This window comes from Lactuca serriola, chromosome 4 (assembly GCF_051521515.1).
Source record: "Lactuca serriola cultivar US96UC23 chromosome 4, Lser_US96UC23_V15, whole genome shotgun sequence".
Taxonomy (NCBI): Eukaryota; Viridiplantae; Streptophyta; class Magnoliopsida; order Asterales; family Asteraceae; genus Lactuca; species Lactuca serriola.
The window spans coordinates 46,083,432-46,106,728 of record NC_136411.1 but is presented as its reverse complement, the minus strand read 5'-3'; the positions used below and the strand labels follow the sequence as shown (position 1 = coordinate 46,106,728).

The following is a 23,297-nucleotide window of genomic DNA, read 5'->3' as shown; positions in this document are numbered from 1 at the left end:
CTTTTAGTTCTCAGGTTCTCGGGAAACTATAAGTTCACAAATGATCATTGTTCTCTCTCTCTCTCTCTCTCTATATATATATATATATATATATATATATATATATATATATATATATATATATAAGGTTAGGTTATTTTGTTTTTACTAACTATTATGTGCCAAAATGCACAAATCTGGACCAACGGATAGAATTCATCAATGGACATGATTTGAGAGTGTATGATATTACAATGTGGTAGCATGTACCATATAATCATACAAATTTTATCAAAATGGTATTTTGGACAATTAACTACAATTATAAAAGGAAATTTTCGGATATTTATGGATAATTAATTCTCCTAATTTTAAAAATATGAATTTTTTTAATTAATTCAAGTTTAATTCTAACATAATTTGTAAACATAACCGATTTTATTATGTCAGAATATTTTTTTAGTTAGAATGATGCTCTTTAAGAATTTTATTCTATAAGAATATTATTGAAGAATAACAAAGTTCTTGAATCTGAGGTTGGAAAATAACAACATTCTAATATATTCTTATACATCCAAACTTAAATACAAATTCATACATATTCTTACAGACTAAAAGTCTTATACATTTTAATATAATTATACATATTCTAAAAGAATATTAACAAAAATGAATAAAATTCTTAAAAAATAATAACATTATTAAAATGTGAGTATGTTCAAACTTTATTCATTCTTTAAGTTATTCATATTAGGTCTTCAACACATTCTTCCAGGCATTCCTATCACAAATACAACAAAAACTAATAATGGTTAAAAACATGTTGCTTGGAATTAACTATCACTTTATATAATCTGGTAGAATACATAGAATATATTCTGGTAGAATACATAGATTTTATTCTGGCAGAATATATTCTGACAGAATACCTAGAATACATTCAAAAGTATCGTATTTACTGCTAATATAATTTTAGATTCCAAATACACAATAACAAGGGGGAATAGAAATTGGAATTCAAAATCACAGAATGAACCAAAATAATACACAAACAAATTACTTACCTTTTTAAACAATTTTCTAGAACAATATGAGTAACTTTCACCAATCTATATTGGCATATGATATTAAGCCTTTACTATGTTGGGATATGAAATCAAACAAAATTAATTCACTGTGTTGACATATGAAATCAACCCCATCAGTATATACATAACATATGGAAGACTACATAGTATACATTCTGGCAGAATATTGCCCATACTTTCTTTGCTTGTGCTCCTTCAATGGTTTACCTGTAAGTTACAAATCAACAACACAATTACTTACTCAATTTTTATGAGACGAGATAACATAAATTAATTTCATGATCATTCTTTTAATTAGGCTTATTGAAATTATATAACCATATGATGCGAGAATTGAACCAAACAAGATTAGTGTACTTTACACAAACATAAATTGATAATTAAACCAAACATAATTGAAAGGTAAACAACTATTTGAAAAGGTAAAAACAAAACCATTACCCAAAATATAAGAACTATCTAAACTCAGTAACAATTCACTTAGGACCATAGAAAAGAGTTTTTAATGGACAAGTGACAAATTACAAAGTAAATCTTCATTTAGGCATTTAGTCGAACACTTGGTGTTCAGAAAAAAAGGACTTGGATAACTAAAAACACTTCCTGAGAAACTTATATTATTATCAACAAATAAATGGTATGACTGAAATCTATCAGAAGAGTTAAAATATATAATTTAAATTCAACAAAAAAAATTGATTAGAACCCAAAAATCGCAAAAACAGAGGCTTTAAACTAGTGAGAAATTGTAAAAGAAAGATGATGTTTTTTTCAACCCTTTGAATCGACTTACCAGATGGTCGAAATAGAGACTACATACGAGATTGAGAGGATGACAGGTGAGCTTTTGTTTCAGCGATTGAAACTTTTTTGGGGTCGAGGTCGACTTCTGTGGAGATGGTAATGAAGGGACGATGGTTGTTGAAGAAAAAACATCCACGATGAACAATTTTGTATCCTACAAATTCATATTCCAAATCAATTAGAAAGTATTATTTAAAAAAATCGATTTCAAATAATCAATGGATTTCACAAATGAGAAGAGAATCAATAAAATTGATTTCAACAAATCAATTTTTGCGAAGAAAGAAATCGATTTCAACAACTGATAGAATCTAAAAAAATAAAATTTTGAGAAAACAGAAAATCGATTTCATCGGTGTTGGTGGAGGAACTCACGACACTGATGGAGGCGGGAGGTGGAAGTATTGGTGGACAGTGATCGGCTGGTTATGACTTCACCAGTGAATGGTGGACGAATCCGATGCAGTGGATGAAGTCGGAGGCGGCTACAACTGTTGAGCAAGTCAGAGACGTGTTCTACCATACACGAGTAGGTCAAATATATTTACCTTATTTCCTTAATTGTAAGATTTCAAATAAATGATTTCCATAATTAAAAGTAGAAAATATCCAAAATACCCTTAAATGCTTTATTTAATTATTTATTATTTTTTTGAATTCTCATTGATGCATTTAGGCACATAATAGTTGCTAAAAACATTTGAATATATATATATATATATATATATATATATATATATATATATATATATATATATATATATATATATATATATATATATATATATATATAGGGAAGAGTTATATGGAAAATGAATGATTAGGGCAACACATATTTGAACCAATGAAAACATGACAACATATTACTTCCACAATAACTTCCACAATACATTACTTATGAAAAAAGAAATGGACACGTGTCATTTGATTATTGGTTCCGGTAGATGTTGCCATAGTTATTTGTTTTCCATAGAACTCATTCCTCTCTCTCTCTCTCTCTCTCTCTCTCTATATATATATATATATATATATATATATATATATATATATATATATATATATATATATATATATATATATATATATATATATATATATATATATATATATATATATATATATATATATATATATATATATATATGGGGCCCACTTTCCTTGTTCGTTCAATAATGAACACATGGAGTCTTTCACACAGTACTCGATCATTTCCTTGAGTGTCCCTGTCACATTCTCCATTAATTGATAAATTTTAAGATTTTACTTTAAGAGATGTAACGTTTAAATTTTAAAAAATGTCATCCGTATGTTTATGTGTAATGTGAAACACTTAAAATTCATGTAAATTAGGGCAATATTAAAAATTTACTAAAGTAAATATGACAGAAAAAAATAAATAAATAAATAAATAAATAGAGAAGAAGAAGAAGAAGCGTGAGTGATAGATAGTCTATACTCTATATGAATTAAATAATGGAGAGGAAACTTTAATTATACGTTGTACCGCTTTTACCAATAACATTTTAGCATATCAATGAGATATAACTTTTATCAATAACATTTTAGCATTCACTATTGACATAATTGTTTAAATTTTAATTGAAATATATTCTATTTTGTACATAACGTTCCATCGTTACCAATTAGTTAAATGTGTTGATAATGTGTGCCAAATAAACATCCGAACATGTAATGGACCCATCAAAGCTGAACATATGCTATAATTCACAGTGTTCTGCCTTCCACCACCACCATTCCTTTTTGTTATTTCAGCTTTTGTCTCCCAAACCCATGTGTAGATATTTAACAATATTACAAATCCTAAAATATATTTCTACAAAATAATTACATTTCTATATGCAGAAATTCATTTTTTTTTTCTTTTGCAAATGGGGTAGAAAGAAGTAGAAGTACCTTACTATAATGACCTTAGTCAAAAGAATATATAACTGGACTTTGCAACATGGGTTTTCTGGCAAACATTCTTTACCTTCTTTCCTCCACTTCACTCCAAAGGAATGTTGCATCTGAAATCAATGTACATCCCAAATCCCAAGAACCCTAATTTATCCTGTGATCAAAATCAAATCTACCCACTTGAAAAGCTTTTTTAAACTTCATAAATTTGTAGACTCCTTGTCAAAATCTGATGTACCAAAATGGCAAAAAGGAGATGGCTCAGTTTCCTCAAGCGGTTCTTCCTCTCAGAAACATGTCAAAACAGAGCAAAGGTGTGTGTGTGTGTGTGTTTGATCAGAAATATCAAAACCCATGTTTGTTTACTTGTAAATTACGCTGAGGTTGTTGTACTTTCAGGAAAAGAAGAGGATATGGGTATTCGGGAGGCATAAACTGAAGAGGTTAACCTCCCAATCAGCACCTTTAGAGCGACCAAAATCAGAAGAAGAAAGAGTGAACCCTGTGACTCAAGAAGTTGATGAACAGAAAAAAGAAACACATGATAATATTCAATCCACGTCATCATGGTATGGTGACAATGAAAGGGAAAGTGATGCAGCCATCAAGATTCAGACAGCATTTCGTGGACTTCTTGTAAGTATTTTTTTCTCCCAAATTAGCATTTTTTAACGAAATTGATGTACTTTGTAATTTGTATTCATAATTTCATATTAAACAAATCTTCTTTGACTTTAAAGGTCAGAGTCACTAACTTTCAAGATCCAAATTAGTATGAATATTTTAAAGTTTGGAGAAATATCGACCTCACGTTTTCAGAAATCAGATCAGATACTACTTGGGTTAAAAAGACTTGCAAATGAGCCATTCCAAAAGTCAAAATCTTGACCTAAAAAGTCTACGAATACCTCACAATGGAAAGCAATTTTCTACTATTGTAATGGGTTTTGGGTGATGTTATAGGCAAGAAAAGCTTTAAGGGCATTGAAGGGACTTGTAAGGCTTCAAGCTATTATCCGTGGGCATCTAGTCAGACGTCAGGCTGTCACAACTTTAAAGCGTTTGCAGTCAGTTGTAAATATTCACTCACAAGCATGTGCCAAGCGAATCCAAGTCTTGGATTGCACTTCTCATAATAATTATCAAGACAATCGAGGAAAAGATATAAAGGTTGGTTGGTTCAACCGGACATATGTACGCATTATCAGGCACATTATGTCTAATGTGTCTGATGCATACACATTGTGCCTGATACGGTATATACTGGATACCGTATCAGGCACATTGGTACTCATAGTACCCACAATTTCCATCGCTACACAGTTGTTATATTAGACAAGTGTAGTGCAACAAACAATGGAAAGTGTGATTTTTTTAACTTGTTGATAAATTTTGGTTTTCAATGAATATGAAATTATGTATAGATGGATGTGAATAGTCAAAAGAGGTGGGATGACAGCATTCTAACAAAAGAAGAGGAAAATGCCATGTTGTTCAGTAAAAGAGAAGCAGCTATGAAGCGTGAAAGGATTAAAGAGTACACATTTAACCACAGAGTACGTGTGTGTGTTTCATGTTTATAATCTCAATTTGACCTCAAAAGTCAAAAATTGATTTCTGATCTTTTTTTTTCTCAGATGTCTTCAGAATCTGAACAAAGCAAAGTAAATGGAAAATGGAGGTACTGGTTAGAACACTGGGTGGATACCCAATTGGCGAAAAGAGAAGATCTTCAAAATATAGGAAAGAAAGAAGAATTTGAAAGTCAAAAAGTCAAATTACGAAACCTAAGAACACCACATCACAGGAAACAACGTTCAATTGGAGAAGAACATTCGATGTCCATGATGGGATCCGGATCTCCTGTGTGTCCAACTTACATGGCTGCAACAGAATCTGCAAGAGCGAAATCCAGATCATTGAGCTCACCAAGGCTAAGACCCATAAGTGTTGACACGTGGTCTGCAACTAATTCTCCATATAAACATAAGCTTTTATCGCCTATATCTTCAATCAATAGTGACGCAAGCAGTAGTCGAATTTGGAATAATGCTAATAATGGTCGTGCTGGATTCTCACAGAGATCACCAAGCTTGAAAGGGGTTCCTGGTCATGTGAAATCGATTAGAACATCAAAAAATCTCAGCTATAATTCAGAAAGCTCAGTGCCAAATTGGGATCACCCCAATCAGTTCAGATGATTATATATATTATATCTTACCAGGTAATGCATAAACCATAATATTTTCATCCTTCCTGCAACTGTTTGTTGTAATCGTTATAAATTTAAATGAAATTATTATAATTTGATCATCTATGTTGTTAGTTATTAATATTCAAGCATTATCCAAGAGCCTTTCGTGTTTCACTTTTACCTATTTTGTGTATTTAGAGATGTTTCCTTTCTACTTCATGGAGTTAGGCTATGGTTGGTATTATTATAAGTCAAAATACATATTACACTTCGTTAAATAAACTACTAAATAATCATTATTTTTTTAAGTATATGAGAGATGGTTGACTCATTCTCTTCACCGAGTCACGGGTCGACTCAGGTTTTAAAACATTGTCAAAAATAAGCTAACTTATAAATTATATGTAGCATGCCATACATAGCATTAAATGAATTCAAAACTTTCGTTTAATTTAGGGTATTTCAAGTGTGTAATTATTTTTATTAAAGTATATGTTAACTTGATATTTGCAACTAGGGAGTATTAAAAATGTTGGTTTAAACAAAATAAACTCCCATCAAATACATAAAACAAGACTAAAGTGAGTCTTCACCACTATCATAGAACTCATCGATATAGTCTATATAGGCGCAAGGGCTCTTGAAATATTCAATCCTTTGTAACCTCTCCTCAATATCACCTTCCAACTTCACATTCCAACTTCCTTGAATATCCAAACATGTGAGTGACTTACATTTTGTAAGGATTTCAGAGAGACCACCTTCACCAAAACAGCCATAACAAAGTTCAAGATGCTGTAAATTTAACATGGAATTTGCTATCACATTTGCCTCAGAATCATCAACCGGAGGATTTGGCTCCGCAAAATTGGGCCAATTTCGTTGTGGAGACATGTTCCTTTTCAGGGAAACCAAAGACTTACATTGGTTTCCAAAAGCTTCTAGACTTTTGACTGTGATATTGTAACAATCGCTTATATCCAACACTCGTAGATTTGGCAGTGATTTGACATGATTTACCACCATATCGTCAGTGATCTCGCTCATTGGTATTTGCAACACAGTCAAACACCTTGCACTGTAGATAAACAAAAACAAAAGAATATGTTTTTATTAGTTTATATAAAACCCTCTTCATATACTATAATTAATTAATGGGAATGTATCGATGTAATTCAGTGAATGAATATGGGTGTGTTGGCATGGAGCTTTTAGCTTTTAAGAAAAAAAAAAACTCTTTCGATTAGCAGTATAGAAGATTTTAGCTTATATTTTAAACAAAAAATTCATAATCGAAAAATTACGTCAATTAACCTTTGAGAGTTTTAACTTTTGATATTTATCTAATTTTATGCATTTTAAGTCTAACAACAATTTTTACAAAACACTTTTACAGAAATGAACTATATCTTCCAGTTTCCAGTTACTTTTGTCAAACACGCGTTTAATATCAGAAACATATGTGTACTCATTACGTACTGTTTGGCAACAAAGTTAAAGCCAATGTTTCCCAATCGATAGACGGAGAGTAGTTGAAATGTACAATTGCTCCAATGTACAAGCTTCCTAACCGCTAGGTCAACTGCACGACTCTCATTGCGCCGTTGACACCATTCCGCCACATCGATATCCCGCCAGCAACATGGCCCTTCTACCACCTCCATCCACGGCTTACAGACCAATGGCACGTTCCTCACCATCTCATCTACGGGTAATACCCTCACAAAGATCAATGCAAGTATCTCAGGGTTCAATTCCTCCCACCTCCCACTCTCCTCCACCACCAGTCGGTCAACATCTTTTTCTCGCCGGAAACAACCATCATGTTCTTTCCCCTTTCTCATTCTAAAATGTTGACAAAGAAGGAAGGATTTTGTTAATTTATTATCATTGGAGTCAACTGATTTCCTCTAGTCAAATACAGATTTGGTCCCTAGTTTATAATAATTTTACGCATATAGTACATCGTTATCATTTTTAGGCATTCAAGTCATTAGGGATATTTGTAAATCAAGCTCAAGTTCGAGTCGATGATATATAAAATCGATACAATTTCTTTATAAGTGTTTTTAATGTAAGCTAGAGTTCAACTTAAGGGAAAATTTTAATTTGAATCCCATTTTTATAGTTTTAGTCATTATATTTTAAAATAATTTCTAAGTACATACAAATAAATAGAGTTCCACAAGGCTAATAAAAAATGTAAATCGAGTTCTTAAATACTACACATCCATTTATTATATGTTTAAAGAGGCTAAAATATCCTTATAAGGGGGTTCATGTCTTGAGAATAATCCATTTTCCAAATAAGATTACAAGTTATTTTAGGCTTAATGACTAGTAATATAGGAACGTACAAGTCGAAGACAAAAATATATAATATATACGGTGGACTAAACATATGACTTCACTATAAATTGAGGGCGTATATATGTAACTTGCCCTTTTCTTTACGAAGAATAGAACGTGGAGCGGTAATGTACGCATGCCCCGTACGGATTTCACCGTACACACCAGATACGTAATATTTTGTTTACTACATATATTTTCTACATAAAAGCTATTGATTACATAGATTTATCTTCATGTTGAGTGTTATATCATCCTTTAACGTTTTATTCTTAACAATTGCAATGTTTAAATTTTGAGATTCTTGTATTAAATAGTACAGATTTATCAAATTTAATAATTTGCTAATCAATTTCTGTATGCCATGCACGTGAGTGGAAAAGGAAACCAAATTCCTCACTTCTTCTAGGAAAGTTTAAATGATATGGATTTGTGGTTTTCGCATGGTGTGGTGGGGTGAGGTGGACATTTCACTACATGAAAAAACACGTAGAGTGAATTGTTAAGCCAGCGTCATCGTGCAGTGATGTTTCACTGCATTTTTAATTTTCTTTCTTTTCTTTTAATGTCTTACTAACATGGTTACATGGGTGTTTCTAAAGATTTGCGACATGGACGACCGTACAAGGCCCATGTCATCAAGGGGCTAATTTTTTTACATAGATGTATACATATGTTTAATTTTAATGTACTTACGTGAGTTTTGATTGAGTAACGTGTGAAGCAATGAAAGCGGTGGGCGTCAACTAGTTTTAATTACTAATAAGTTAGGAAATTGTCCAAAAAAAACTCTATGTGTACATACATCCTAATAGATCTAGGTTTATTTTATTACAACAACCTATACGGTATGGAGAAGAGAAGATGGCGAAAATCCAATCCAAAGGAGCAATGAAATATGTGATCCCTAACATCATATTTATAGGTCTTAGATCATTATCCCAAAATCAACTCCAGGTCGATGTGTGATGCATCTAATTTTCGAAAATCCCTTATCCTTTAAGGATTCTGAAATATTTCAATTAGTCAATCTTTTGATTAGTTAATATTCAAGACCTTTGATTAATTAAAACTATTTAATTAATTTTAAAATAATTTCTAATTAATTTATTAAATCATAATAAATTAATAAAGTTATTTACTCCTAATTTCTTATAGCTCAAATGGGTCATAATGACAACCACAAAAGACTGCTATAATTTTCATCAGATAACTAATAAATTAAAAAATTATAAAGTTTTATTTACAAGGGTTAATACCTTAAAAACCATTATTTATACATATTCGTTTTGATTTAACCCTAATATTTTTATTTGTTACTTATTTGCCACCGTTAATGAGATGACGTTCCATTTATTACACCTTACCCGGTTAACAACCGGTAATCAAGTCCTTGCCGGTTGCATCTTTTCACTCGATTACTAATTCTTGGGAACGTGCATAGTAGCCACCACCTTTTCCCTCATGTCTGACTAACAAAGGGGTATCCCTTATCAGATACCATCATCGTCAAAAGAGGGTTTTGCAAGAGGGTTTTGAAAGAGGGTTTCTGAAGGTTTTCAAGGGTTCGATGGCAGAATCATCACGGAGAATGAAAAGTAAAGAATCAAAGGCGACAAAGAAGACAAAGTTGAGATACGTACGTGATGAAGAAGAGTCTGATGATGATCGTCTTGACTTAGGATTGTTGGATGTTGAACCAGATAACTTCAATCCTAAATCTAACTTGTGTGACGACCCTTTTCTTAACATTTTATGTGATGATAAAATGTTAAAGAATAATCAGTTTGAAGGGGACGATGAAGTTGATGTTGAAGACATTCACCAGGAAAAGCTTGAGCATGAACACCTTGAAGATGAAAATGGCTTGGAAGTGGGTGTCGAGTTCAAGGTGCACGATCCTACCGTCAAGTGGAACCAAATGAAGCCTACAGTTGGTGAGTTATATGAGTCTCCTGCTCAGTTAAGGTTTGCACTCACTAACTATGTTGTAGCTAATGGATACCAACTTTGGTTCATGAAAAGTGATAAAAGCAGGGTAATTGTTAGGTGTGGGAAAAAAAATGCAAAAAAACCATGTCTTTTTAGGATCCATGCTTCGTGGAAGTATAATGAACGTACTTTTCAGATAAAATCTATGGTTGAAACACATCTTTGTGCAAGGAATTATAATTTTGGACATTTGGTTAGTTGTAATTGGTTAGCAAAACACTACATTAAGGACATAATTAGGAAGCCCAAAATGACAATGCCTGAGATGATGGAGGATGTCCTTACAAAATATTCAGTGAAAGTGTCAAAGGGGCAATGTCATAGAGCAAGGGTAAGGGCAAGGGAGATGATAGAAGGTAAACTGGAGGAACATTATGCTAAGGTATGGGATTATGCCAACGAAATCCTTAGATCTAACCCTGGAAGTACATGCAAAGTAGGAGTGTCAGTAAATCCAGATGGGGTGAATTATTTTGAACGTTTTTATGTATGTTTTAAGGCATTGAAAGATGGATGGAATACAGGGTACAGACGTGTGATTGGCTTAGATGGATGTTTCCTAAAGGGACAAATCAAAGGGGAGATTTTGACTGCTATTGGAAGAGATGCTAACAACCACGTGTATCCAATTGCATGGGCTGTAGTAAATGTAGAGAACAAAGAAAATTGGACTTGGTTTTTACAGCTGTTGGTTGATGACTTGGGTGTTGAGGATGGAAGGGGTCTAGTTGTTATTTCAGATCAACACAAGGTAAACATAAATACTACAAATTTTTTTATGTATTCATTTATATTGTCTAACCCATATTAATGTTGAATTTACTTATTTTAGGGACTTCTAGAATCTGTGAAAGCTATCCTTCCATATGTTGAACACATGCAGTGTGCACGACACATTTATGCCAACTTCAGGAAGAGGCATACAGGTTTAGAGTTGAAGAACTTGTTCTGGGCTGCTGCAACTAGTTCACATGAAGGGGATTTTGTGTCTAACATGGAAAAAATTAAGAAAATCACTTCAAATGGATATGATTGGTTGATGTCTAACAATCCACAATCATCGTGTAGGGCATTTTTTGGACAAGGGTATGCATGTGAGGCAGTGGAAAATGGCGTTTCTGAGTCCTTTAACTCCATGATCATAAATATTAGGAAAAAACCACTTCTCACAATGTTAGAGGAAATCAGAATCTATGTCATGGCTAGGTTTTATTATTTGGCTGATAAAGCTTCTACTTGGAGAACTGAATCGTGTCCAGCTATCATAGAGAAAATGAAGGAGTTTGGAAAAGAGATGAGGTAAATTCTTACATAAACTTGTTACTACTTACCATTAAATTGTGTTGTATAGTTAACATGAAATTGTTATTTTTAATTTGTATTTATAGGAACTGGAAAGTTATAGCAACTGGGGGGTCTGTATTTGAGACAAGGTATGGGTATACAGCTTACAAAGTGGATTTGGAACAACACTATTGCACATGTAGACTATGGGAGATATCTGGAATACCATGTGTGCATGGTCAAGCAGCAATAAACTACACTCACATGAATCCAACTGATTTTCTAAGCATTTGGTTCCAAAAAGAGAAATTTGTGGCTGCATATACCACAAATATATCACCAGTGAATGGAAGCAACCTGTGGGCACCCACTGACTATATAAAGCCATTACCTCCATTGACAAGGAGAATGCCTGGTAGGCCAAAAACCAAGAGAAGAAGGCATGTGTCTGAGGTCAATGATTCCAAGTTCCCAACTGTTAGAGCTAGAGTTTGTAGGACTGTTAGGTGTAGCAAATGTTTACAATTCAAGCATAACTTGAAATCCTGTAAGAATGAGCGAGTGATGAAGGAGTATGTGCCACCGAGAAAACCAGGAAGGCCAAGGAGGGGTGGAAATGGTATAACAAACAAGGATGGAAAGGGAACTTCAAAAAAAAGGCAGTTAAGCTTATAGTGAAAAGAAAGAAGAAGACAAAGAAGGCTGGAGAAGGATCCTCAAACCAGGAAGGCCAAGGAGGGGTTAAAACTGCAAATGATGCAACTGTGCAAGAAGAAAATGGAACTGTACAGGAAACTACACCTAAAATTGTGAATGATGCAGATGCTATTTCTGGTGAAATTGATGTATTGTTGTTGCAAAAATGTGGTTATGAACCTCATGAGATTGAACAGGCTATGGAAAGGGTAGATGCTAATGAGATTGAAGATCACTTGCTTGAAGATAACCGGCTTGAAGATAACTTGGAAATGGTATGCCAACCTTTACTTTAAATTTCTTATAATTAATATGTGATTTACATAAGGTAATTAACTAGATCATGTCTTACAGGGTGTAGATGCTAATGAGATTGAAGATCACTTGGAAGCAGACTTAGAAGAGGATGTTAATGAGATTGAAGATAACTTGCTTGAAGAAAACTTGGAAATGGTATGCCAACCTTTACTTTAAATTTCTTATAATTAATATGTGATTTACATAAGGTAATTAACTAGATCATGTCTTACAGGGTGTAGATGCTAATGAGATTGAAGATCACTTGGAAGCAGACTTAGAAGAGGATGTTAATGAGATTGAAGATAACTTGCTTGAAGAAAACTTGGAAATGGTATGCCAACCTTTACTTTAAATTTCTTAAAACTAATATGTGATTAACATAGGGTATTTAACTAGATCATGTCTTACAGGGTGTAGATGCTAATGAGATTGTGCCACCAGTGCAAGGAGAAGTTGCTATACAAGGTTTAGATGCTAATGCTTGGGTTGGTGAAGATGATGGGAATATTGACTTCATTGAAGATACACAAGTTGTTGGGAGGCCTAGGAAAAGGAAGATTTCTGAGAGAATTGTGAAGATCAAGCTGAAGAAAGCAGTTTATGATAAGGATGGAAGGGGTTCTAGTATTAAGAAACCAGTTAATTTGGAGTAGGACTATTTAGGAGGGGGTATCATGGGCACTATGTATTTTGCTTGCCCTTTTTGTTAACATTTCATCAGCTTTTGGTAACAACCATCCAATTGTATATCAGCATCTAGTAGTATTCAATTAGGCCTTTTTGAACATTGGTAGTTAATGGCCATTAAAAGATTGTTGGGGAATTGGTTGTTTGGTTCTGATTATAATACCCCCTTTTATGTTATTATGAATGCAAGTATTTGAAGTTAATGTCATTTCACTTTGCTTGTCATTTCACTTGCTTACAATCACATGTTAATTGTCATTCCAGTTAATGTCCTTTACTTCCTTACATAAGTTTTAGTACATTCAGTTATTACCAAGTTTTACCAAGTTCTACTACATTTCACTTGCTTACACAAGATTTAGTACATTACCATAACTACATTGTAATGAATCACTATAATGCAATTACCAAATCACAGGGACATAAATAAGATTAGATTACTATCAATACACTTCTCCATCAAACATTACCATAACTACATTGATCACCTGCCCTAACCAAAATAACAAACCTACAACAACCTTAACCCTACCAAATACAAAAAAATTACAACTGCCCTAACCAACTGGTTCTTAAAATACAATGCCAATTAACAAAATTACTCTAATAACCACCAACATCACCAACACAAACTTCAACAACTTGATCACCTGCAGAACACCACTGGCAACAATTTCGTTATAGGGCTCCCTTTCATTAGCATAAAACTCCATCTCTTCCGTGTCAAGCCACTTGAAATATTTACACCCTTTTTTGGTACCCTGCCAACAAAAGCTTCATTTACTAACCTTTGAAAGATAACAAAATGGGAAAACAAAATCCCTCAATTTTACCTTATAGTTAGGGCATGCCTTGAACTTTCTTGGTTTTTATCAGTTCTTGAAACTGAGTATTGCAGTTGATCACCACAATCACATTTGGTGCGATAAATCGGTTTGCTAATAGAAGATGTTGAAGACGAAGCCATGGAAAAGAAGAAGACGTGATGTGTGAGGAAGAACGCCTTTTGCAAGAGTGAAGGAGAGGTTTTGGGGAAAAAGTGGATTTTGGGTATGTAAAAGGTTAGGGTAACCTGTTAAACCGACGACACCGGCTACCATTGACTTTTCATAACCAGTCAACACAATTAATGGCAAATAAGTAACAAATAAAAATATTAGGGTTAAATCAAAACGAATATGTATAAATAATGGTTTTTAAGGTATTAACCCTATTTACAATCCATAATGTCACAAGAAAAGTCTAATGAATTGACAAAGATAGCTTATATATAATAATTATGAAGAGTTGATGACAAACTTTGTTTTTAAGAATGTTAGGAGAGTCTCGCAATTCATGTAACTATTTAAGATTAAGTGAATACTAGAGTTGATGCCACAGGTGCTAAACTAGTAAGCTTGATCGGTTATTGGTCTCGGATGCGGTTTATAATTGTTTTGATCATCTTCAGGTCTCGGTGTTGGATAGGAAATGGTCGGATCATTGTCCTATCTTGCTTCACTCTAATATGGTTGATTTTGGGCCTTCTCTGTTTAAATTCTTCAATTCTTGGCTTTCTTTGGAGGGTTTTGCAGATGTGGTTAAAGGAGCTGTGGCTGATTTTGTTATTGAATCGTCTTGGAGTAAGTTTGTTGTTTTCAAAAACAAACTTAAATTTATTAAAGTTAGGATTCGGTCTTGGAATGTAGAGACTAAGTCGACAGCGTATGTTTCTTCAAATCAGTTGTTGGGGCGATTGGTAGAGATTGATAATTTTATCGATGATGGAGATGCAAGTGATGACCTAATTCGGGAAAGAAGAGGAATTCTTGGAGATTTGGCGAATTTGGAAAAAGTCAGATCTCTGGATGTTGCTCAAAAGATTAAATCTACTTGGGCTGTTGAGGGAGATGAGAATTTTGCGTTCTTTCATACATTATTGAAAAAACGCAGAAGCCAGTTGATGATTAGAGGGTTACTATTGATGGGGAGTGGATTTCGGAGCCTGCTAGTATTAAGAAGGCTTTTTTTATTTTTATGCTGGTAAGTTTCAGCCTTTTCTTGGTGTTAGTTTCGATCGTCGAAGCCCTAGATTCAAGTCTTTGGATCCGAGGGTTGCTTTTTCTATTGAGATGGGGTTCACGGCTGAAGAGATTAAAAATGCAATTTGGGATTGTGGTGTTGATCGTGCCCCTGGTCCGAATGGTTTTACTTTACGTTTTCTCAGATATTTTGGGAGATCCTTGCTGATGATGTTATTGCTTTTATGCAAGAGTTTTTTTCCAAACCGATCTTTCCGAAGGGGTGTAATTCATCCTTTATTACCTTGATCCCCAAAACCGGTAATTCGCTTTGTATCAAGGATTATCGGCCTATTAGTCTTATTGGGTTGCAATTTAAGATTATTGCAAAGTTGTTTACTAATAGGTTAGCCCCTGTTCTTCATGATATTATTGGGTCTGAGCAATCGGCTTTTCTCCAGTCCCGCCAAATTCTTGATGGCCCGTTGATGGTTAATGAGCTAGTGAGGTGGTTTAAAAAGAAAAAGAAAAAGCTTATGATGTTTAAAGTTGATTTTGAAAAAGCTAATGATTCTGTGAGCTGGGAGTATTTGGATAAGGTCATGGGGTTTCTCGGTTTTGGTGAGAAATGGAGAGCATGGATTCGTGGCTTGTGCTCTAATGCTAGATCTTTAGTGTTGATTAATGGGAGCCCTACTGATGAGTTTTAGCTTTTCAGAGTTCTCAGACAAGGAGATCCCATTTCTCCTTTTTTTTATTCATTATAGCTATGCGCTTCATATTGCCTTAGAGGATGCGGTTGCTGAAGGGGTGCAGGCTCGGCCTTATAGTGTAATGAGTTAAGATAGGGCTTAGGGCCCCCAATTGTAAGGGGCCCCGTTTAATTTCAATAAGCTTATCGTTTCCAAAAAATCAGGCTGCAAGATCGAATCAATACACATCCCACTCACCCCGCGATTCAACTTCTATTCTTTTCCTCCGTTCTCAGCTTCTCTAATCGATTCTGCGATTCAACTCATTGTCTCATTCAAGCCTTCAAGGGTTGAGGGTTCAACCGTTCAAGGCAGCAATCAAGCAAGCGATAACTGATTTGCTGCTGTGCTGTCTTCACTCTTCACTCCTCGGTTCTTCTTGCTTCTTCAATCTTCATTATTGCAAACTCGGTTTCTGTTGATGTTGATGATCTGGAGAGTGGCGATCTGGATAATTCTGGACTGCCACTATTTTTCTCAATTCTAATCTGCTCTCACTGAAACAAAGAAACAGTATTATCTCTGAATCTCAATTCTCAATTAGTGTTAAACTGTTTTTTTTTTTTTTTTTAGTTTTGACAATGGAATGATGGACATTACAATCACATAATACATCCACAATGAACAAGCAGCAAAATGCAAATGAATAAATATTGGTTTGCATATTCAAAAATACATGTTTCCTAATTAAAAACTACCATTGAGTTAAGAAGAAATCGAAGGGGCAAATTCGGAATTTTACTCACCTTCCCACAAGAGTCATAGTCCCTCCAACCGTTTTCTTTTGAATGAAATGTTACACAGAATCGTCCCGTATTGTATAAATAGCTATAAGGATTCAAGATACAAATTGGGTTAGAAAAGATTTTACATTTTTAAAGATTATGGTCATCAAATCTTACATCCCTACATTTACAGTTTAGTGGTTTAAACAACCACAGATTTTTGAATTTTGATTGTAAGTTATTAATCCATGGACCATTTGATTGCAGCATAGAATTTTGACTGTTTGACATTGGCACTTTGGTAGACTATATATGAATGATTCTTTTTTCTTAATAAATTAACCTTATAACCTTATTTGCAATCTAATGAATGATTGTTTTTTCATAATAAATTAACATTTGATGGTATTTAACAATGTTTGGTTCTGATTATTAACACAGATTAATGTGGAATTCCATGTGAGATTTCAATTAGATATGTATATAATTTATTTCATTAGAAATATAGCATACAAAATGTGACATCCCCAATTTCACGGCCAGAAAAGACCGATTTCGTTTATGCTTTTTAAAATAAAATCAGAGTAATCATTTCATTAAAAGTGTTGCGAAATTTGTTCCCAAAGTCAAACATGATAAAAATTTATCAAAACCTTGCTTTAAGAAATATATATTTTTATTTCATAACAAAACCTCGGGATGTCATGTTCCGATACAGATCAAAATCATAAACACGACATTATAAGCCTTACAACGGTTATTTATAACTAATGGCCTATAATCCAAAATCACTCATCATCATCATCCGACTATGCTCGGGGTCCACTACCTGTAATCATAAAAAGCTGAGTGGGTCAAGCTTGGAAGCCTGGTGAGCATATAGGGTTTTCAACCCACAATACATAAATTTACTATGTTTAAACATCAATCAGTCAACCAAATTACCCCAATTACCCATTCCCGTTATCCTCACGTTACGTCCCTAAAACAACTATCACAAGGAACCTAGCCTAAGGATTTTCATTAGGGGTGACAACATTGCTTTCCTCAACAATTTATGTCAAAGGTTGACAGCATTTCTTTCTCAGCAATTTATGTCAAATAAAACAAACACCGGGGTGACAACATTGTTTTCCTTCAACAATTTATGTCAAATAGGCACGAAGTCACATTGTCGCCAAGATTTATCTAATCGGCACGACGTCACATCGTCACCAAGATTTACTCAACAGGAACTAACAACATCGATCCCCACATACTAACTTTATACAGTGATCTTACTAGATCTAACCTAAAGAATCGATATGAACAACTAACTAACTAAACTGCTTCAGAAATCCTCTAGCAGTAAACAAGGATCGATAAAGATATTGAATGAATGGACTAAGTTTAACTACGAACCTTTGTTCGTAAAAGAAAGAACCACAAGACAATTAAGTCAGGGTGTAGTTATCAATGCCTAGGCTGTGGTCTGAATATCGTGAGGTATATAACCCCCAGACGCACCCTATCCAGCATCGAACTTTGCCTAGGCTGTGGTCTGAATATCGTGAGGTATATAACCCCCAGACGCACCCTATCCAGCATCGAACTTTGCCTAGGCTGTGGTCTGAATATCATGAGGTATATAACCCCCAGACTCACCCCTATCCGGCATCGGAAATGAAAACACTAACTAATGAAGCTCGTCCGATCACTTCACAAAAGAAACGAAGACTCCAAATCTCTTCAAAATAAAAGCATAGGGAAAATACTAATAAAGTACTCCCGTACGCTCCCGTACCCCGACACGTAATAGTGTCAAAAAGAAGAATTAACGGATGAACACATAGTTCAAAAACTCCTAAGGAACATATAGTTCAAGAACACTTTATGAACATATAGTTCAAACATATGTACTGATTACGAGTCTACTAACGTTCCACTGGACTACCTAAAATAGTCTGTGGCCGTTGTCTATACTCTGTTAGATGACTAGATCATCTTAAACATCGATACCTCTCATCACTTTATTTTATCACACACCAACTAACTACCCATGTTCTACCCAACATATTTGTAGATAAAAATATATATACAGTTTAAAACTTGTATAGAATATCAACACAATAGTCACCTCAAATAAACAATTAACATATTTACACGTAACACGTATTTTAAGGTAAATACTTCATATCTATGTGTAAATTGAAAGTGAATATACACTCACTTGATTTGATGATAATCGGGCAGCAATTCGTTTCCTAAAACGATCGTTTTTTAATAAAACCGGGAGTTTTATTAAGAAACCGGGCTCTGCGAAAGGTCGGGCTTTGAAACCGAAAAGATAAATTTTCCGGGCTTCTCGGGCACTTCGTGGGGTATTCCGGGCTTTACAATCGATACCGGGGCTTTGCGGGATGTTAAGATGAAGAAAATATGGAGAAAAGGGCTAAAAGTGGCAAAAATCCAAAAGTAACCGGAAACCCTCGCAGGTACCCTTCTATTTATAGGGTCCGAAGTTTGATCCAACGGCTGAGAAGTCTCCTGATCCGACGGCTAAGAGGCTTCGCAGGGGGGGGGGGGGGTCTCGCACATGGCTCGCACATGCGAGGGCTCGCTGTCGGCTTCTAAGTGGACCGCGGCTTGCTGGCACACCTGCGAGGCTCGGAGCTAGGCTACGATGCTCGGACACACGCGGCAGCTGGGCGAAGCTTCGGCTGGGGAGCTGGCTGCTTCGGATTGGGCCTCCTCCTCGGTCGAATCAGAAGAGGACACGTGGCTCGCATGACTCAGCAACCTCGGTGACTCAGCAGCCTAATGACTCAGCAGCCAGGTGACTCAGCAGGACACGTGTCACTTTCTAAGCGAGGGTGACGTGGCAATTGTGACTATGCGAAATTTCTCGGTTTTCGTGCCAAAACTTCTAAAATCCATAACTTTCGCATACGAGCTCCGTTTTTGACGTTCTTTATATGCACGCGTAGCTAAAATTACGATCTACAACTTCCGTTTAGACTTCGTCGGCTAATTTTGACTTTAATTTTTATATTATTATTTTTAACAGACCGGGACAGGAAATCCGTTAAAAATTCATAACTTCTTCATCCGACGTCCGTTTTCGTCAGACTTTTTACCGTTGTGCTCCTAATGACGAGACCTTCAATTCTCGTTTAGGTTGTGTCTGCTAAAAATCACTCGATCTAAAATTCGAGTTTTTAGCTGTCTACTGCTATGCTGAAACTTCGAAAAATCATAACTTCCTCATACGAAGTCAGATTTGGGCGTTCTTTTTATCGAACTTCTCGGTTTAACGAATACTACGACTTTCGTTTAGATTACTAAGGGTAAAAAGTAGTTTATCAAAAACTCACTTTTTACGACATTCAGCACCGTACCGGTTTTGTCGCGAAACTTCAATAGGTCATAACTTCTTCGTTATAACTCGGATTTTGGTATTCTTTATATCCCCGAAATCCTTGTTTTGACCACTACAACTTTATGTAAAGATATCAGGCTTATCTCACACTTTAATTTTGACGCTTATTTTTATTTTTAATTAATTAAACCCTAATAATTAAGCATAAAACACATAAAATTCACATAATTCCTTTTCATTTCTTCTAAATGAGTTACAAAGGTTAACCTAGACCATTATGTCAATATTAATGCCTAGCCTAGAAACACGGGCGTTACACAAAATATAAAAAGTTGTGAATTTATATTTTTGGTGTCACATACCGTTAACTCAATTACCTAAAAAGTTTAAGATATATAATTTGTATTTAAATGAGATTCTTGTTTGACATAATGTTATATAATTTCTTTTGATTAAAACACAATGTTTTATTATTAAGTTATGTAATTTCTATTTTAATTGTTTTTGGATTTCTCCAAATGGCATGAATGATCAAAGTTGTTAATCTTTTTAATTTTCTGATTTTTTATTCCAGATTGGAAGATTCCATTGTTCACTGATTCCAGATTGGCTAACTCCATTGTTCACTGATTCCAGATTGACAGATTTCATTGTTTCTGATCTTTCCATTATCTCAGGGGTGGTATAATCCTAATCCATATCTTATATACTTATAGTTCTTATTAATCAAATAATTAATAATCATGTCAAAGAGAAAATACGAATCCGGTGCTTCAAAAAGGAAACGAAAAATACAAGAAGAAGCTTAGAGCCCCCAAGCCCGGATAAAGGAGGAGGGTTTTTTAACATTAAGTATTATAAATGTCAAAGGGCCCCAAATTTTTTGTTCACTTAGAACCCCCAAACTCGTTGAGCCGGCCCTGAAGGGGTGTTTCGGGGTGCTCCATTGGGTTAGGATGAGGTCCGTATTTCTCATTTGTTTTATGCAGATGACACGATTTTTCTAGGGGAGTGGGATGTCTCTAATATCCAGAACTTGATTCGTATTCTGAGGTGTTTTTATTTGGTGTCGGGCCTAAACTTATTAAATCAAATCTTTATGGGGTGGGGGTTAACCAGGTGGAGATTGCTTCTTTAGCTTCTTTTATCGGGTGTTCGGTTGGAACTCTTCCCTTTGTTTATCTTGGTATCCCGGTTGGAGAATCTATGGTTCGTCTTAAAGGTTGGCAGATTATTATAAACCGTTTTAAGAAGAGGTTATCTTCTTGGAAGGTCAAGTTGTTGTCTATTGGAGGTTGTCTGACCCTTATTAAATCGGTTCTAAGGAGTTTGGGTATTTACTTCTTCTCTTTGTTTCGTCTTCCAGCGATTGTATGTCACTCTCTGGAGGCTCTGCAGGCTCGGTTTTTTTTTTAGGAGTGGATGAGGGTCAACACCGTATTCATTGGGTTAATTGGAAGTTGATTTTGAACTCATATGCTCATGGAGGTCTTGGGGTTGGTAGTTTGGATGCTTTTAACCTCGGTCTTCTTTATAAATAGAAGTGGCGGTTTCTCAATGACAAGGGAGCTCTTTGGGTTAAAATTGTCAAATTTTGTCATGGGGAAACTGGTGGTTTTTCGGATGATTCGAGAATAGGAACTGGATGGGGTGTTTGGCAAAAGATTGTAGGATCCATTAATCATCTCCATGAGAATGGTTGTTTTCCTTCTAATTCCATATATAGAGTGGTGGGGGATGGGACTCAAACGAGGTTCTGGAAGGATATTTGGTGCTTGGATATTCCTCTAAGGGAGCGGTTCAGGAGGCTTTTTGCTTTGGTCGTTAATCAAGATGCTCGGGTAAGTGACTATAGGGATTCGGGGGGGGGGGGGGGGGGGGAGGGGGGACTTTCATTGGCATAGGGGGATTAGAGGAGGAGCTGAATTGACCCAATATGATGATCTTGTGGAGACTTTAAATCCTACTCGCTTAGGGGAGATGCTGGATAAGTGGTCTTGGGAGCTTGAACCGTCGGATATTTTCACTGTTAAATCAGCACGGAATCAGGTTGATAATATGTCGCTTCCTATGGGTAGTATGCCTACTAGGTGGAACAGTTTTGTTCCTATTAAAATTAACATTTTTTATGGCGTGTGCTTTTAGATCGCATTCTGGTTAGAGTTAAACTAGTGGAAAGGGGGTGGTGATAGATTCCTTATTGTGTCTCGTGTGTCATAATTCTTAAGAAAGTATGAATCATTTGTTGCTGCAGTGTTCGGTTGCTGATCAGGTTTGGAGTCGGGTTGGACATTGGCTTCATTTGGACCTTCCTGTTTTTTCATTTGTCAGTGATGTGATGGATTGGATGGATTCTAGACTGACGGTTCATATGGAACACCCAATTGTTGAGTCGGTGTTCATGGTGGTCATATGGGTGCTTTGGACGTTTCGTAATTCTGTACTTTTTAGTAGCAATAAACCTAGAAAAGATAGGCTTTTTTATTCTGTCGTGGATCTTTCTTTTCGTTGATTTTCGTTTCGGAAATCTAAGGCTCGGATTAACTGGATGATGTGGTTACAAAATTCAATCAGGTCTTAATTTGTTCTTTTCTCTAGCTCCTTGCTAGAGGTTTTGTTTTTTTTAATATGATGTTGCTATTCTAAAATAAAAAATAAATAAAAAGATTAAGTGAATACTCGCACGTTATGCAAAATATTATTGTATAGTTAAAATATTGATAAATATATGTTATAAAAAAGCATTTCATTTTCATGAATTATGGAAAAATAATTTTACAAATAAGTTGATATAAAATATTTTAAATATACGATGGAATAAATATATAGTAAAACTACATCATTTTAATCTTCATTCTCTGCTGGTTATGCAAGAAAAAAAAATTTAATTTTAATTTTGATTTATATTGTTTTTTAACCATTATTAAAGTTAATTAGTTTAGATAAATCTTATTTATTCTTATCATCTCAATAGTATATATATATATATATATATATATATATATATATATATATATATATATATATATATGAAAAAGTGAATATACCCTTAAGGGTATATAAGCTTAGGTATCCAAACCCATCATAATATGTCGTTTTGTTTGATATATTTATTATAATGTTCTTAAACTTCAACCCTAACTTGATTTACTTTCAAGATTTTCGAAATTTC

At 34.6% G+C, this 23,297-nt stretch overlaps 2 protein-coding genes and 1 long non-coding RNA gene across 3 annotated transcripts; 1 reads left to right on the top strand and 2 right to left on the bottom strand.

The window, feature by feature from the left end:
• Window positions 1-1,130: 1,130 nt before the first annotated feature.
• On the bottom strand, window positions 1,131-3,875 carry LOC145101473 (uncharacterized). The gene is made up of 4 exons (XR_013705667.1): window positions 3,786-3,875; window positions 2,247-2,362; window positions 1,861-2,025; window positions 1,131-1,274 (listed from the first exon to the last, which is right to left on the bottom strand). It is a non-coding gene; the product is annotated as an uncharacterized LOC145101473 (long non-coding RNA).
• IQD11 (IQ-domain 11) lies at window positions 3,849-6,101 on the top strand. Its single transcript, XM_079038676.1, has 5 exons — window positions 3,849-4,102; window positions 4,188-4,424; window positions 4,752-4,958; window positions 5,213-5,344; window positions 5,426-6,101. Exons 1-5 carry the CDS (start codon window positions 4,031-4,033, stop codon window positions 5,987-5,989), a joined length of 1,212 nt encoding a protein of 403 aa, XP_078894802.1. The 5' UTR covers window positions 3,849-4,030; the 3' UTR covers window positions 5,990-6,101.
• A 457-nt stretch (window positions 6,102-6,558) lies between these two features.
• On the bottom strand, window positions 6,559-7,826 carry LOC145098319 (F-box protein FBW2-like). Its single transcript, XM_079035957.1, has 2 exons — window positions 7,462-7,826; window positions 6,559-7,060 (listed from the first exon to the last, which is right to left on the bottom strand). The coding sequence occupies exons 1-2, from the start codon at window positions 7,824-7,826 to the stop codon at window positions 6,559-6,561; spliced, it is 867 nt and encodes a 288-aa protein (XP_078892083.1).
• Window positions 7,827-23,297: the final 15,471 nt, after the last annotated feature.

Coding starts and splice junctions, on each gene's coding strand:
- IQD11 (XM_079038676.1), top strand. CDS start 4,031: ATGGCAAAAAGGAGATGGCTCAGTTTCCTCAAGCGGTTCTTCCTCTCA. Junction 4,103..4,187: donor CATGTCAAAACAGAGCAAAG/GTGTGTGTGTGT, acceptor TTGTACTTTCAG/GAAAAGAAGAGGATATGGGT. Junction 4,425..4,751: donor CAGCATTTCGTGGACTTCTT/GTAAGTATTTTT, acceptor GTGATGTTATAG/GCAAGAAAAGCTTTAAGGGC.
- LOC145098319 (XM_079035957.1), bottom strand. CDS start 7,826: ATGAGAAAGGGGAAAGAACATGATGGTTGTTTCCGGCGAGAAAAAGAT. Junction 7,061..7,461: donor TTTAACTTTGTTGCCAAACA/GTACGTAATGAG, acceptor GTTTATCTACAG/TGCAAGGTGTTTGACTGTGT.